The sequence below is a fragment of the Perca flavescens genome, chromosome 11, assembly GCF_004354835.1.
Source record: "Perca flavescens isolate YP-PL-M2 chromosome 11, PFLA_1.0, whole genome shotgun sequence".
In the NCBI taxonomy this organism is placed as follows: Eukaryota; Metazoa; Chordata; class Actinopteri; order Perciformes; family Percidae; genus Perca; species Perca flavescens.
In genome coordinates, this window is record NC_041341.1 from 24,140,803 (window position 1) to 24,157,894 (window position 17,092).

Here is a 17,092-nt window from a genome sequence, read left to right on the forward strand (position 1 = left end):
TGTGTGTGTGTGTGTGTGTGTGTGTGTGTGTGTGTGTGTGTGTGTGTGTGTGTGTGTGTGTGTGGTTGCATGTGTGTTTGGCGGGTTGTCTGTGGCTTGTATCAATCACTGTGATAGTATCTCGTCACCACAATGCCCAAAGGGAAACACAGCACACATAATAAAAACTATGTGAATGTGCACACAAATACATACACACTGCAGCATTGGATTTGTAATGTTTTACACTAACATTGTTACTTTTTACAGAAATTAGTACTGTGACAACTTACTATTTCAATCACAGTAATAGTACCTGTGACTAATTTACTTTTACCTTCATCACCAAATTTGAATGAAGCTGAATGATCCGAAAACTACATTTTATTTTGTTTGATTTGATTGTATACACTCAAGACAGCAAAAAAAAAAAAAGATAAAGATATCAGCACCACATGTTGTTTTTCTCAGAAAAAGGGAATCTGAAAAAAGGATCCTGATTTTTCAGGAAGAGTACAGTATATTGATTTCCATTTACTGTAGTCCTGAATGTATGAAATGCATATCCTGTGCATACTTTTCCACACTCCTAGTTGCACTGGTGGACTCAGAAGGGGGATGGGGGAGGTGTCCCCATGTTTGAAAAAAAAAAAAAAAAAAAAAGACCATTCCCACCTCCACAGATGCCTCTGTGATAGATAAAACATGACAAAGTGCCCTCTACGGTTGCCCATTGTGCAAGGAAACGTGATTAAGTGCCCTCTAGGGTGCCCTTCCAGTGGGTAAAATGTGATGCAGTGCCTTAAAGAGTGCCCTTCCAGTAGAAAAATGTGATCCAGTACCATATTGGCTGCCCCACATGCTAGAAAACGTTCTACGCGCCGGTGCCCCATCGCATGCAGCTGGTGCCCTTTATATTTTTTCAGCCTTACAGCCTGAGTCTGCTACTGCCCGGCAGCAACTGAATGCAACTTGTTACTGTGTTAATCTCACTGTTTTATCTATTCCTAATAGTTTAAGTAAGACTTTTTCTGCTTTATCACTACATCCCTCTGCTGACAATTTGTGTCTTTTACATGCTGTCTATCTGTGAAATGCCAGTCCTATGTACATTTACATATGGCTGTCAAGAAGCGAGGCACACAGGCATACGGCAACCTGTATGACTTTGACAGGCATGAGAGGAAAAGGTGGACAGACGTTCACCGTGACGGGACGACACTCAGTCAGATAGCAATCACTATGTCTCTGTCAAATTCAGCTAGAGACCCTCGAGGAGCATGCAGGGAGACAAACACATGATTGAAGATAGCTAGGCATTGATGATTGGGCTTTAGTTGAATTCACCACACACAGTTGCATACAGTATGCACACACACACACACACACACACACACACACACACACACACACACACACACACACACACATGCATATATTTTAGCAGGCCATTGCAACGTAATGTTAGACAATCAGACTGGCCATCCAGCAGTGTATCCAGTATCTAGTGAAAGAATATGGTTGTGCATGGACCTTTTCGAGTTTTTCTGTCTAAGTTGATTCCAATTCAATTAAGTTGAATGCCTTTACCTACTGACACCATTATCATATATATTGCCAGAGCAGAATGTGACCCATTTAATCACAATTCTTCAATCCTACATCACAAGCCATACGAACAAATTAGCTATCTTTCTGGTCATTCTTCATTCAGTATCCTTGCCCTCTTTTCTTAAGCTTTAATAGTTATACATTTGCAGGTTCTTTTTTTCTTGCTCTTAAGGCTGCAGTAATACGGTTCACCAATTTTAAGTTGCAACTAGCCACGTGAATTATATAACATATATAATGGTTTATTTGTTATGTGATATATGTATTCTCTCTTTTTCTCTGTCTTTTTTACATCTGTCACGCCACAGTAACTAAGACAGTGTGTGCCGAGCAGTGTGACCGCCGTTGCTTTGGTCCCTATGTTAGTGACTGCTGCCATGGTGAGTGTGCAGGTGGCTGCTATGGACCCAAGGACACAGACTGCTTTGTAAGTGAACACACACACACACGCATGCACGCACGCACACACACACACGCACACACACACACACATACACACTTACACATTAACACACTTACACATTTACTTTACAGACAAAATTCAAGTTTAAACCAGTTGTTCACACAGTAGTATCATAAAAAAACTGCCCAAAATCTCTTACATTTGCTGTTTTTCACAAACCTGACATTACTCGCAACTTTTAACTTCCTTTGATTCAACGTACTTCCACAGAAGGAATTCTTCCTTCCAGACTCTTATTTTTTATTATTTTTTTTTCGTTAAAACGCCACTTGAACGACAAATATCAATAAATGACATTTAATTCCCATTTCTTCCTGACATACGTGTCATTGTTAAATACAGACTTCACCAGCCTCCCCTACGTTCTGGCTCATCGGCATCAGCTTTATCAGTTTTATTTGTATGCCTCTGTATGTTAAACTTGTTACTGCGCTTGTAATTCAGAGCCCATCACTTATTGAGCTCCCTTGTCTGACTTTGAATGGCAAGCTCTTGCGTTTATTTTTTGCTGTTCTTGATTCTTCACACTTCAAGAGAGCAAATCTTGATTGTCTCTTATAAAATCTATTGATTGTATTAAGACATCTCCAGGGCATAAACATAGATAATATTGTTTTTTTTTTTATAAACCACACTTGATTAAGTTGGTTTATCTTACAATTCTGGGCTAAATATAAACTGAACAGTAAACGTTAATAACTAATTTTAACATTCTCTCCCTGCTTGCCTCTTGCTGTCATCGTCTTTTTTTTCCCTCTGACTGACATTTATCTTCTTTGTAAGAATCAAGAATGAATAAATCAAGAAGTCATGTTGAACTGTGCTCCAACTGAGAGACCAAACACCTCTATTGACTCTTGTCAAATTTGTTAGGGGGTGTAAAGGGATATACACAAAATATATCGTTCAGTACATACCTCAGTTTTAGAATCACTGTTTTCGAGACATCAGAAGGGAAAGAAAAGCAGAAGATAACATTTGTGTTGTTAATTTGGAAAATCTTCATGACCCACTACTCTTTGTACACATTTTCCCACATGTAGGATCGAAGACACATTTTAGATCTAGGCATCTGCCAGAAAAGCCAAATCCCACTTTGTCCCGATGGGAATTTATTTGGGTGCATGCAGATTATTCTGTCTGCACCATTCAATAATGTCACCTCTGGGCACTCTGGAGGGAAATCTCAATTCAAAGCTCATATAGTAAAATTAGTGTGTGCACTTTCTCATGGTGTTTAAGCATGAGTACCCACATTTGGTGCCATGTACTGTAGGTTTGTAAAGGCACATATCTACCTACATGTCATAAACCCTATTTAATGAGATTTTTCTTTTCCCAATTGGGTTTAATAACCCTTTAAGTAAAGTAAATAACCAAAGTATGTGTGATGTCCCATCACTGTGTGTGTGTGTGTGTGTGTGTGTGTGTGTGTGTGTGTGTGTGTGTGTGTGTGTGTGTGTGCGTGCGCTTGCAGGCCTGCACCAACTTTAATGACAGTGGGGCATGTGTGACCCAGTGCCCCCAGCCCTTTGTCTACAACCCCACCACCTTCCAACTGGAACACAACCCCAGGGCCAAGTACACCTATGGAGCATTCTGTGTCAAGAAGTGTCCACGTAAGTCTTTAACACACACCTGCTTTACTACTATACTTTTACTTATAACTTACACTGATTACATGAATTCCTAGTCATAACCCCTCTATTGCTACCCTAACCTAAAATGCATCCCAATCCTAACCATAACCCTGAAGGACTTATTCCAAGGTATAATTTTTTTTTGCCAGTACACATTGAATTTGGTATTTCAAAACCCACAACTATTTTCACCATGGCTTATTTTCTTAATGCACCCAAAAGTTTGTTTTGTTCTTCAAGTGAACACTGTTAACTGTCAGTAAATGAGCTCCTCTGCCACGCTGATGGCTCAGTAAAGGATTTTAGTGATAGAAGGTAAACAGAAGAAGAAGAAGAAGAAGAAGAAGAAGAAGAAGAAGAAGAAGAAGAAGAAGAAGAAGAAGAAGAAGAAGAAGAAGAAGAAATACTTTATTAATCCCCCCCCAAGGAGAAATTGCATTCACACTCTGTTGTTACACACAGGCCTGAAATACACATGCCCAGGACCTATACATGCACTAATTGGAGAGATGTCAGAATGAGGGGACTTCCCATGGACAGATCAGTTGGGGGTTTGGTGCCTTCCTCAAGGGGACTTTGGCAGCCCCCCAGGTGAACTGGCACCTCCAGCTACCAGTCCACAATCTTTACTGGGACTTGAACTGGCAACCCTCTGGTTCCCAAGACAAGTCCCTAAGGACTGAGTACTGTACAAGTATGTCTGTGTGTGTTTGTGTTTTCATTGGGCACAAATGCCAAGGTCTAGAGGTCCATGGGCAGAGTGGATAGGAGAGGAAAGAGATTATGTGCTTTGTTCAATGGAAGATGAATAAGTACAGTTGAGCAAGTTTCAATATGCAAGTGTTTGCTTCTTTTTTTCTACACATTAGCCACTGAGAAAACACAGGATCGACAATGAACCCATACTTCAGGCTCCAAAAGCCTTCCCTCTACCAGAAGGATAGAAACACGGAGGTGCAATCTAATCTAAATTCCCCATGGGTGATTTGGGGGACCTGGTGGGATTCCTGTAATTTGGTTCCCATCTGTATATATCCCAAGTGGACACAAGGGAATTGAACAGAGTAGTTCAAAAACTCATGGCTCTGTAGTCATAACCTAATAGATTTGTAAATATGGTCCATGACATGCAGCCATGCACCTGGCTGCTGAATATGTCCCACCTGTAGTTTCTGTTGTTTGCAGGTAACATCTGTTTGTTCCCTTTGCTCAGTACCTTTGAATAGTTTTTTGCATTGAGCTATTGATTTTTGCAGAATAACAACATGGATTGGTCTGCATCACCAACATATCTCATCTTACTCCTTTTAGACACACAGTATAATGTAACCATTTAAATGTTTAGTGTGATGAAAGTACAAATCCGTTACTGCTGCTTTGAAACAGTAAGTTGTTGTTCTGTGTATATTTCAGGCTTGTTTAAAGGGTAACACAAAATGCAGTGTGTATTTTTTGTTTGTGTGTTTGCTTTGTGGTAGTTGTATATAAGTGGCCCACTGTAAAGTGTGCCATTTAAATGTTTAGATAAGGTCAGTGACTAATGACCTGCTAGAGCCTACTGACAGTTATTTCAATGAGCTCCTCCAATAAAGCAGTAGACACACAAATTGTGAGTTGCACAATCATGCAAAACATTAATTTTATTAAATATTTAAGTTTGCATGCTAAAAAATCCAAACATGAAGGGTTTACCCTTTAATGCAATTCATGTGCATCAGAAGAGCCTCTGTCAGACAAAGTGAATGAAAGTGACTTTCAACACTTTTTTATGTGATTGTCTGTACAGCAAGTGCCACTTATTGCACTGTATGTTCCTGTGTGACAAACAGCAGCCATCTGCACTTGACATTTACAGTGAATTGTCTTTCAGATAACTTTGTGGTGGACCATAGCTCATGTGTGAGAGCATGCCCGAGTAACAAGATGGAGGTGGAAGAGAACCGTATTAAGATGTGCATTCCTTGTACTGACATCTGCCCGAAAGGTAAACCACAAACAGATGTTTAATAATACAGCAACTTATCAGTAATGTATTATGTTCCCAGTTATTTTGCCATTTATGGAGTTGTTAAAGCAAATCATTTTTGGTAATCTATCACTGTTAATATTGGGCATGCCAAAAGGATGCCATGTGTAGAATTTGCACATAAATAAATCATTACCACATTAGTTCTGAGACATGTATATAATCACAATAATGTCATACTGATTGGAAACCTGTAGAAACAACTAGCAGCTGCATCATCAATGGATACATCTGTTTTAGAGTGTTAATACAAAAAACATTATTGTGAATTGAAGCATCATATACTGCTATTTTTAAATGGTGCACATGCCTTTAAATCTCAGTTGTTTTTAACATGTTGGTGTTATAAAGACAATTAGATCAAACTAATTCTTATACCTCACTGTGTGTTTCAGCATGTGATGGCATTGGTACAGCCAGCCTACAGGCTGCTCAGACAGTAGACTCCAGTAACATCGACAAGTTTGTCAACTGCACCAAAATCAACGGCAACTTGGTGTTCCTCATCACTGGGATCAAAGGGTTAGACTCAAGAACATTTAGTTCATCAGAATGATAAAAGAGGGGGTGAAATAGTGGAACTGTGATCATGTTTCGACGTTTTACTTCCTGTCTAAAGAGTATAGCTCTTGATTAAAGAAATCCTGTATTGATCATGTTAAAGGTCCCATGGCATGAACATTTCACTTTATGAGTTTTTTTTAACATTAATATGAATTCCCCCAGCCTGCCTATGGTCCCCCAGTGGCTAGAAATGGCGATAGGTGTAAACTGAGCCCTGGGTATCCTGCTCTGCCTTTGAGAAAATGAAAGCTCAGATGGGCCGATCTGGAATCTTGCTCCTTATGAGGTCATAAGGAGCACGTTTACCTCCCCTTTCTCTGCTTTGCCCACCCAGAGAATTTGGCCTGCCCATTAGAAAGAGAGACATAATGGCTTTCAAACGAGCAAAGTGGCAGTTGGTCAAGGCCACACCCCCAACATCCACCTTGCCTCCCCTCTCTCCTCCTCAATAGCTACAGACACAGAAATGGCACATACTAAGGAAAGCTCATTGTGGTGACTGGCTCTAGTGGCTGTAATTCTGCACCAAGGCTGAATTTCGGGAAAGAGACTATACTATAGATACAGTATTAGGGGACAACTAAGGCCTATATAAAAGCATCCAAAGAGCACCATGTCATGGGACCTTTAAAATGAAATATGTTTTAAGATAACATTTTTAAGATTTAAAAATGCTGTGCCACAAAGTTCAATTTTAGGCACATTAATGTTTACTATATATGTAAATTGATCATATATGTGCCTCAGTAGACATCTGCAAAGCACATTTTTTTTTATACAGATGATACCATTCTTTATCCTTATGCGCCATCTGTGGAGCACGGTGTGTCAAATATTCAATGTGCATTTGACTATGTGCAGAAATCCTTGAAACACCTTAGATTGGTTCTAGATTAGTCTAAGACCTAAATTATGCTATTGACAAGGTCAAGGAAGTGTGATCATGATGCCTGTAGCATTTTTTTCCCTGAATGGGTCCCAAATTGAACGTGTCACAGATTACAAATATCTGTGCATTTGGCTAGAGGAACAGCTTTCATTTAAAACACACATGATTGAGCTCACTAAGAAGGTGAGAATTAAACTGGGTGCACTAGACAGGATTCACTCATGCTTCTCTTTTGAATACAGAATGACAATTGTTTAATCAACTATAATGTCAGTCACAGATTATTGTGATGTTGTGTAAATGCACGCAACCAATCCACACTGAAATCACTAGATACACCACAGCACTCTACATTTTATTACTGGGGATGGTTTTAGAACTCATTGCTGTGAACTATATCAGAATGTGGGATTGTTTTCTCTTTGTGATAGAAGGTAAAGACACTGCTTCATTTTTGTTAAAAAGGCATTCCTAGGGAAGTTACCCTTCTACCTCACTTCTCTTTCAACCCAAATCCATTCATTCACACATTTGACTTTTAATTTAAATTCCTCGAGATAAGAGTGTCACCTTAAAGCCCCAATAAACATGTAGGAATGGTTTTAATTGTCTGACTGAATGCTCTGTTCTGATGGGGACACTCCGCAGTACTCCTTCTCACAACAGGAGGGCTTTTAGTCATGCATGAATGGATACAGTATGCATGCATGCAAGTAATCATTCACAAGTATTTTAGCAACTTCTGCAAGACAAACAGTAATACATGCTATACATAGATAACATGCCTTACTGATTTGATCAGATATTCTAAATTGCCATGTTCTTTGTCTAGATGAGTGCTGCTTATTTGGCATTGCTGTGATTAAGAAGCACATGGCTTATCTTTGCAGTGTAAAATGTGGATGCTGTGGTCTTTCTCTTTGTGTTTGTGGTGTTCTGATCTTCCATTATCATTCACAGGGATGTCTATCACAATATTGAAGCTTTGGACCCAGAAAAACTCAATGTATTCCGCACCGTTCGGGAGATCACAGGTGAGTGGTATCACTTGCACAGCATGCATCTCTGCACATGCATACGAATTAATAAGCAAACAAAAAAAATGAATTATTCTTACCTTTGTGTGAATGCGTGCATGCATGTGTGTATATCTGTGTGTGTATTTGCTCAAGTCTTACCCCCTCCCCCTAAGACTGTCCACACCAAGGACAGCCATTGCAGCATAAGATGAATATCAGATGAGTCTTTCAATCTCCTCTGTCTCTCTGCTGCTTCTCCCTCGGGGAATCCCTAGCCTTGTCCCACAATCCCAGCTCTCACTTTACGCACCATGAAGAAAAGATCCTGAACATGTGGCGAACATCGTTAATCCTCCAGCTCCTCTATGCCACCGCCACCACCATTTCTGAGCTGCATGTATGCTGTCATGTTTCCAGCCCAGATATTTGACAATGCCATTTGAAAGAAACCTTGAATCTCCGATGTGACACTCCCTCATGAAATGAGAACATATTACTGTTAAAATACTGTTGGTGACATTTTTGACTTATAAAGAGGTTTTACACAAGCAGAAGCTTTATGAAACAATACCCCCATTTCCCCTTAAAAATATGCATTTATCTTATGTCTGATGTTGCAGGATTACATTTATTCTATTTTGGTAGTAAAAGGCATCCCTGGAATACATCACACATTTATACTTTACCACTGATGGCAAGCAAATATTAATATATTTGGTGATAATTATACTTTAAATGTTATATATGTAATATCCAAAAATCTACTTTTGGATTAATTTGTTTTCCAGCTAGTTGCGACCCAATGGTCGACGATGGGTCAATCCTTTAGCACAAGCACAAGTTAAAGGACTTAAACGAGGAAAAACAGAAAGAAAGATAAAAGAAAAATCTACTCGAATGGAACGATCAAACAACATGATGACAAAACAAATCAAACAATCAAATCTATATCATTTTGTAAGGGGTAAGAAACCATCAGATACAACTTGATTGTGCTTGGTCTAAAAGATTGCCTCAGAATCAGAGTGGCTGCCTTTGCAAAAGGTGCACGGCAGAAATACAATTAGTAAGCAATAGTCATTAACTGCGTAATTAGCTGCTGCTTCAGATTGTGAGCTCAAAATGTGTAAAATGCACAGAAAATATTTAATTCTACCTTTCAAGTAGCTGCAGAAATCCCTCCCTGAGTGCATTTCTAAAGCATTTTTGTTTAACTAACTAAAACTATTTAAAAAATATGAAGGATGAAAAGAAAGAATTGTTTCCTCTTTTGTTTAGTGATGGCAGTTTGAGAGCAGGTGATGTGGACAAACCTTTGGCCAAACACCATGTAGTCAGAGATGTGTGTCAGCTCAGCTTGTCATTTCTCCGAGCTGTCAAGAGAATGTGACTTCTGACAGAGGCAGCCAACCTGCCTTTGTGACCCAAAGGTCGCAACTGGCATTGTTCTAGCTTTCAAATAAGCTGTGTAGGACAGCTCTAATCCTACACACCAGTACCACCGTCTCTCTCTCTCTCTCTCTCTCTCTCTCTCTCTCTCTCTCTCTCTCTCTCTCTCTCTCTCTCACTTCACTTCTTTTCTTTCTTTCTTTCTTAATTTTTTTTCTTTCTTTGAGTAATTCTTGCTTCTGTTTTGCAGCATCTTTAAAGACATATCACCAGTTCAGGTTTCACCCAAAGAATGGGCGATCAACTCACGCAATTTAGCATAAGTGCGTTTCTAACTGTTGTGGCTCGGAATGTAATCACCACAATAGGCATAAGCACTAAGCAATAAGCACTCTTAACATTTGCTTGTGATGTGGCTTCACGATGTAATTTGTCATGTGCATTGGTGTGTCACTGATGTGGCTCTCAGCAGAACATGAACTGCTGCTAGGTGATCTTTTCACTTTGCTTTTTCTGCTCTTTGACAGAGGTGAGAAAAAGACGAGGGCCACTGAAAAATTAAGATTAGGTTTTATTTATTTGTTTACACATGAGATAGCCTGTTATTGTGTTTTTTATTGTTGTCATCAAATCCCATGTACGGACCAGAACCAACAAAGCTGTGGTTAATCTTTCCATACAGTACTTTCTGACTTTCCAACCCAGGCTACTTCACTCAACTCCGAGCCCATTTATTCTTACTGAAGATCTACTATAAATCCTTTAAAATAGGTCACAAATACATAGTTTTGATTGGAAAAGAGGCTCAGTAATTTCCTAAAACAGCTGGGCACTGTAGCTTTAATCAAAGATTACTAAAAAAGCAGTAAAGAGTGCACATTAGGATTATTTTTAGACGAGGATTAATATGTATTTATTGTAATGAAGGAACATGTCACCTAGGGCGGCACCTTAGCTTAATGATGTGTTTTAAATAGTTTTTGGACAACAGTTGATGTCTGTTACACAGATAAATAATATGTGTCAGGCTACATAGACAGTACCTTTCAGTAGAATCACATCATTGTTGGGTCCTTTAGTGTGATTTCTGTATAATAAGAAAAATCAAGAATATCATCAGACTTTTTCTTTTACTCCAAAATGATAGCTTTACCATTGAGCACAAACAAGGATTTAGGATGCTTCATCATCAGCACCATCCCAGTTAACCTGTCCAAAGCCCTAACATCAGGAACAATATTGTCTAGCTGCCGTTTTCACCAAGTTTTTTGTGCTAAAAGTAGACATTGAATTGGTTAAGACAAATGTATTAAGATGAAATTAGAATTTCAGACACAGCCACTACACATGTAACTTTTTTTTCAATGTTCATCACTATACACTGCAGAAAATTCATTTTAACCCACCATTTCCTCTTTTCTTTGTTTATTTATAGCTGTAGACATAGACAAACACTACATTCACATTCACCGCTTGAAGCAACCCATTAAGGCTCATTCTGTAGTGTTGACCACCATGTTGTTGAATATTAGTCATGCATACACTGTGCCTGGTCAGTCGATGAACCCAGACTGGCAATCTTCGGTCAAAGTCTACTTTTTAAAATCATTTTACTGAGCAGTATCGAGTTGAGAAAAAAATAAGTTGTAAAGGTTTTATGAAAATGTAACGCTTAGCTGTGAATATATCAATTTTAGGATTCTGTATAAATATCAAATGGATGGAATCCCATTGCTGTTCTATCATAATGGAAGGCATTATTATACAAATGTTGTATTTTCTCTGGGAAAAGAGTTAATAATAAAAATGTAAACTTATATTATACAGAGAAGCATTGTGTTAAAAAATAATAATAATATTGAATTAATTTTCTTTTCGTGTCCATATGTTTGGATATTACTCTTGTGCAGTGTAAGGATATGTATCAAATTCAGCTCATGTCCATTTGCAGGAGCCCTTGTGGGTAATTTTTCACAATTACCTGGCTTTTTTCTTCCCCTTATTTCTTCATCAAACACTCTTTTATTTTTTTTACCAAACTTTATTGTTTTTTCCAAGTTAGTGACATTCTCATAAACAAAGTGTTGTACAGATAAGTGAAAACAAAAGGAGCTTCACACCCATTTACTGGACCTTCCATGCACCTTTCTTCAGGCCCCTATAGCCCACCCACAAAAAAGAAAACAAGAACCCAGCGCTCGCACGCGCACACACACACACAAACACGCATACACACACACACAACAGGACAGAATAGACAAATCAAAAAACAAAATACATACATGAGCCAAATCCACAAGACAGAGTTGATGAAGATACAGTAATGAAGTAGAAGTACAGTAATCACTTCTTTGTTTTGCTTTTTACTGTAAAGTACAAGCAAGTTGAGGAACACTGCATTTGATGTTTTACAGTACTGTCTTTTCTTTTCTATTTTGTAGCTAATTATTTTGCTTTGATTCAAATAAACCTATGTTGTGATCGTACTGTATTGTTTTTCATCAATACATTTCAGGTTTTGTTCAATGATTTCACTGTGTCTGTAGTATTCTCTTTACTACTTCAGTACTTTTACAGGGATGTATTTACATCTAGTACCATAATGAAACATGTATCACCTATTTTGTACTACAATATTTAACGATTGTACGAACGATGACACAGTGAAACTATGGGTAGCTTGTGTGTGGGTGATCTAAAGTAATGTTTCAATGGTATTTCACCATAAATTTGTTTTTTGAACCAATGGTTGTGCATGTGCAATATTTATTTAAAGATATGAATGCACAATGCAATGTTTTGAACATTGGATAGCCTGTGTTACAAGTGATGATCGTTTTGAGTTTTGTGTCTAGAGTTTTGAAGAATGACGTCAAGGTTCTGAAAATAGCGCCAAAGTGATTGTAAAAAACTGTAAGACTGGTCAGTTTCTGTCCATCAAACACTCTTAATAAGCATTCGCTAAGCTGCTCAGCTGGGATTGACATAACAGACAAAATAATGTCCACAAACTGATAAAGGTGCCGTTGAAGGTTATTGTTCTCTTGTCATCAAGCAGTGAGCGGCCTTCATCTCCGCAACTCCGCCTACCTCTCTCCACCATCCCTGCCTTTTTTAACAGAAATTTGCATGCATCCTGTGGGAGGAAAAACACACAGTTTAATATAATGGAGTCAAAATCGTTCATTGATTGGATCTATTCACTAACACCTCCTTCCCATCTCTTCTTTATGAGGAAGGCAATACAACAGCACCCTGTGGCCTATGTTTTTCCTTTAATGCTAAAGGAATTTGTAGCATTTGTCTTTGTTGTTATAGTTACCTGGACGTCCCTTAATTCCAACTTCTTCCTTTTCATCTCTTACCTTTACTCCTCTACCCGTATATTTCCTGAGTATCAAAGCCTCATCCAACTGTTTTGTTTGTCCCTTGGTCTTGGCTTAGGGATTGTACCCCCTTACCGTTTCTCTACTTAATATTTCATCTAAATCCATTATTGAAAACCCTAGCCACAGCCATCCTCTCAGCTATTCATTTAATCTTTTAAATGATTCAAGAATAGAGAAGCAGATAAAGGAAATGCAAAAAAAAATATTGATAAATCAACTTTGCACTTGTTATAGCTGGCACCAAACTCCCCTGTGGAGTTGCTGAGCCTATGGCGTTTTTGTGGCTTAAAAGTGCCTGGCTGCTTTCAGATGAGACTCAGGTGGTGTACTTACTGTGGTCCTGGAGTGTTGCTAATTCTAGAGAGATGCCAACTCTCCCTACTCATTTTATTCTTGTCACTGTGTGAAATAGAGGATATGATAGACAGCTCATAATAGTCTGTCAGTACAGGTGACTCAATACAGTATAACCTGTGTGTGTGTCTGTGTCCCCATTTAGGCTTTTTGAACATCCAGTCTTGGCCTGACAACATGACAGACCTGAGTGTTTTCTCCAACCTTGCAACTATCGGGGGAAGAGCACTGTACAGGTACACACCTGAGAACATAATAGCTTTGCTGTGATTAGATATGTTTTTAGACTCTGAGTGAAATTTATATCATAGCTGTGTCAACACTGCCTCAATTATAGCTAAGCTAATAATAAATAGTTTAGTTTGTAGCAATATAGCAAAACATGCATTTTCTTTAAAACTAGAGCTCTTTGGGGAATTAAGAAAAGGGTAAATTCATTGGTGATTGGATCTGTCAAATGTATTACTGTACACCTTCTCACTAAATCAGTGATTTAGTGAGAAGTGATTTAAGGTGAGTTACATGATTTAAGGTTCCCTGTGGAGTTTCCTCGAAAATAAACACTGTTTACATTCAGTATTACGCCCCAAAGCGTAGTGTGTATCCTTGAGGTGCATTTCTTTCTTCAGAAAAACATTTGCAAAGCCGATTCTTTGAACCTGCATTGTTTAAATCCATGGTTACTAGCTGGCACTCTTCTTCTACTTTCCCTTTATTGACACAGTGTTGTGTGTCCCAGAGTATTACTGGGTTGATCAGTGGAATTGTGTTTATATTGACACGTACAGTAAAATCATGTTACCATAAGGGAGTGCAGAGTGTGTGACATGCTGTGAAACTTCCATTGTTGCAATCTTCAACACTCAAAACAAGGTAAAGGGAGAGAGTACTGTCTTCCCAAATTGCTAAAATAATTGCATCTAGCAGTAGATTTTAAGTAGTTTGGTATATATTGAAATCATTTAAATGCAAATTAAAAGTAAATGTGGTTTGGTTGGATACGCTTCTATAGTCATTAAGTCAGTAAGAAATATGACTAACATAACTTGGTACCAAAGAATTGGTTGGTGCCCCAAACAAATTTTTGTGATAGTTTTGTTTTGACATCTAAGACCCCAACTTGTTGTTGTTTTTACCCAGATGATGGAACATAATTATTTTTAATTTATTTTTTTTAGTGATTTTTCCAAAGGTACTCTAAAATTTGCTGTGACATTCGTATGGAAACAAAGTGAGTGTATGCATATGGCTGATGGCAAAGTGTGGACTGTAGGATGTAGTGGGTTGTGGTGTGTGTGTCTGAATGTGTGCATGAGGGTGTGTGTGCATGCACCTGTGTGTCATCCACCTGCAGATGGAAACAGCTGGCTGCAGTACAAATTACAGCCTGCCACCCACCCTGATCCAATGCTTGATCCTGCATACTCTCTGTCTATCTGATTGCACTGACACCCCACTGGCCTCCTGTGGGGGGCATTGAAGAATAAAAGGAAGAAAGAGAGGCTTGAGGGTATAATAATTAAAAGAAGTCTTTTGAAGATATGTTGTTGCAACAGCATATAGCAAAATGCGGCAACAAAGAAAAAATATGAAATAAGAATTAAGCAGATGCAGTATAGTTTGAAGTTTATTAATCTACACACCTTATTATTGTAAAGTGATTATACTGTGGTGTTATAGTTGTACACACACAAGACCACGGTGGAGATTGGTAGCCTTTATCTTACTCCAGTGGTGTGGCTTAATGGTTATGTGTATTCACGGTAAGGATTGCAGGTGGATTACGTGTATAGAGCAACGGCTTATACATTGTCCCAAACTAGCAGCCTAAAATCTTGTATTTTATCTGCTTTTATATTTTTAACTGTTTTTAACTGCTCTTTAATGTTCAATTTATTATACTGCACTGTAACTTTTATTTTTATGTAAAGCACTTTGAATTGCCCTGTTGCTGAAATGTGCTCTACAAATAAAGCTGCCTTGCCTTGCCTTCAAATTAAGACCACTTAGGAATGTTGCTACTTGTTTTTCACACTTTAGTACTAGTATTTGTTATGTTTGAATGTTTACTTTAACATACTGAAAGTATGTTTTCCAGTGAGAAGTCACACCCTCCTAAATGTTCTGTTTGGATTTTGTACTACAATCCAGCACATTTCCATTCAAATCTGACTCAGTGGCTAACATAGAGGCTGGCAGCAGTAGATGCACACTGAGGTAGAAGTGAAGAAAAAAATAAATAATAATAATAATAAATAAATAAATAAATATAGTTTTGATTTCAAGGATGTATTCTTATTGTAAATTTCTGCCTAGGCTATACTGTGAGAGAGCAGTGGCATTCTCTCAAATCAAAACTTGTGAAATAAATCCATGTTCTCTGCCTCTTTCCTTTCCTCTCCCTGTTATACCTCATCCCTTCTCTTCCTGCTCCTCTCCTCTTCCTCCCCCTCCTTGCTGGCTCTCTCCTGCTCTCACCTTTACCCATTCTTCCCTCTCAGTGGGATCTCCCTGCTAGTGTTAAAGCAGCAGGTCATCTCATCACTGCAGCTCCAGTCGCTGAGAGAGATAAGCGCCGGGAATGTCCACATCGCAGAGAACAGCCAGCTTTGCTACTACAACACTGTCAACTGGACAAGACTGTTCCGTGCTGCAAATCAGAAGGTTCTTATCCGCAACAACCAAAGCCCACAGAAGTGCTGTAAGTTCATACTGAAACCATCACATACATCAAAAACTTATGTATGTTCCTGTACCAAAACAGAAGTGGAGGTCCATCAAAACAGTTTGCCTTCTTTGCCGTGGCTCAGGGGCCTGGCACATACCATTTAATTGCAACGCTGTTGCGTTAATTTAAAGGTCCCATGGCATAACAATTTCACTTTATGAGGTTTTTTTAACATTAATATGCGTTCCCCCAGCCTGCCTATGGTACCCCAGTGGCTAGAAATGGCGATAGGTGTAAACCGAGCCCTGGGTATCCTGCTCTGTCTTTGAGAAAATGAAAGCTGAGATGGGCCGATCTGGAATCTTGCTCCTTATGAGGTCATAAGGAGAAAGGTTACCTCCCTTTTCTCTGCTTTGCCCGCCCAGAGAATTTGGCCCACCCATGAGAGAGAGAGAGAGAGACATCATGGCTTTCAAACGAGCAAAGTGGCAGTTGGTCAAGGCCACACCCCCACGCTTCACCTTGCCCCCCCCTCTTTCCTCCTCAATAGCTACAGACACAGAAATGGCACATCCTAAGGAAAGCTCATTTTGGGACTGGCTCTAGAGGCTGTAATTCTGCACCAAGGCTGAATTTCGGGGAAAGAGACTTCAGATACAGTATTAAGGGACCACTAAGGTCTACATAAAAGCATCCAAATAGCACCATGTCATGGGACCTTTAATAATGCAAACAAACTGTGTATCAAGACACATTTGCCCAAAGCTGGAACTGTAAAATAGATAACAAATTCAGTAATAATTCCCAATCCCAATACATATAGAAAAAACACCTCTGTTGTTGAGCTACAAAGAAACAAACAGACTTTACTTAATCTTGTTTACCAGGCCAGTTTGTTTTGTATCCAGTTCTGATACAAATGTGTGCTACTCGAAAATATAATTTGCATCCATCCTATTTTTGTCACTGGGAATCTTAAACCCAGTGTCCAACAATGTAAACATGTTGATAAAATGTAAGAGAGAAAACAAAATGGAAACACTTAACATTATTATATTACGTCATTGCTCACTGAACTAAACTGGTGAAACTAAAATATTT

General features: G+C 38.7%; 1 protein-coding gene across 3 annotated transcripts in view; it reads left to right on the forward strand.

The window, feature by feature from the left end:
• Nucleotides 1-17,092, forward strand: part of erbb4b (erb-b2 receptor tyrosine kinase 4b) — a 356,219-nt gene that overhangs the window by 248,257 nt on the left and 90,870 nt on the right. For all 3 annotated transcript variants that reach the window (XM_028591051.1, XM_028591052.1, XM_028591053.1), the window contains exons 6-12: nucleotides 1,899-2,017; nucleotides 3,531-3,672; nucleotides 5,564-5,677; nucleotides 6,115-6,241; nucleotides 8,133-8,206; nucleotides 13,469-13,559; nucleotides 15,825-16,024. In XM_028591051.1, the coding sequence (XP_028446852.1) occupies nucleotides 1,899-2,017; nucleotides 3,531-3,672; nucleotides 5,564-5,677; nucleotides 6,115-6,241; nucleotides 8,133-8,206; nucleotides 13,469-13,559; nucleotides 15,825-16,024 (867 nt within the window). The remainder of the gene's footprint in view (nucleotides 1-1,898; nucleotides 2,018-3,530; nucleotides 3,673-5,563; nucleotides 5,678-6,114; nucleotides 6,242-8,132; nucleotides 8,207-13,468; nucleotides 13,560-15,824; nucleotides 16,025-17,092) is intronic.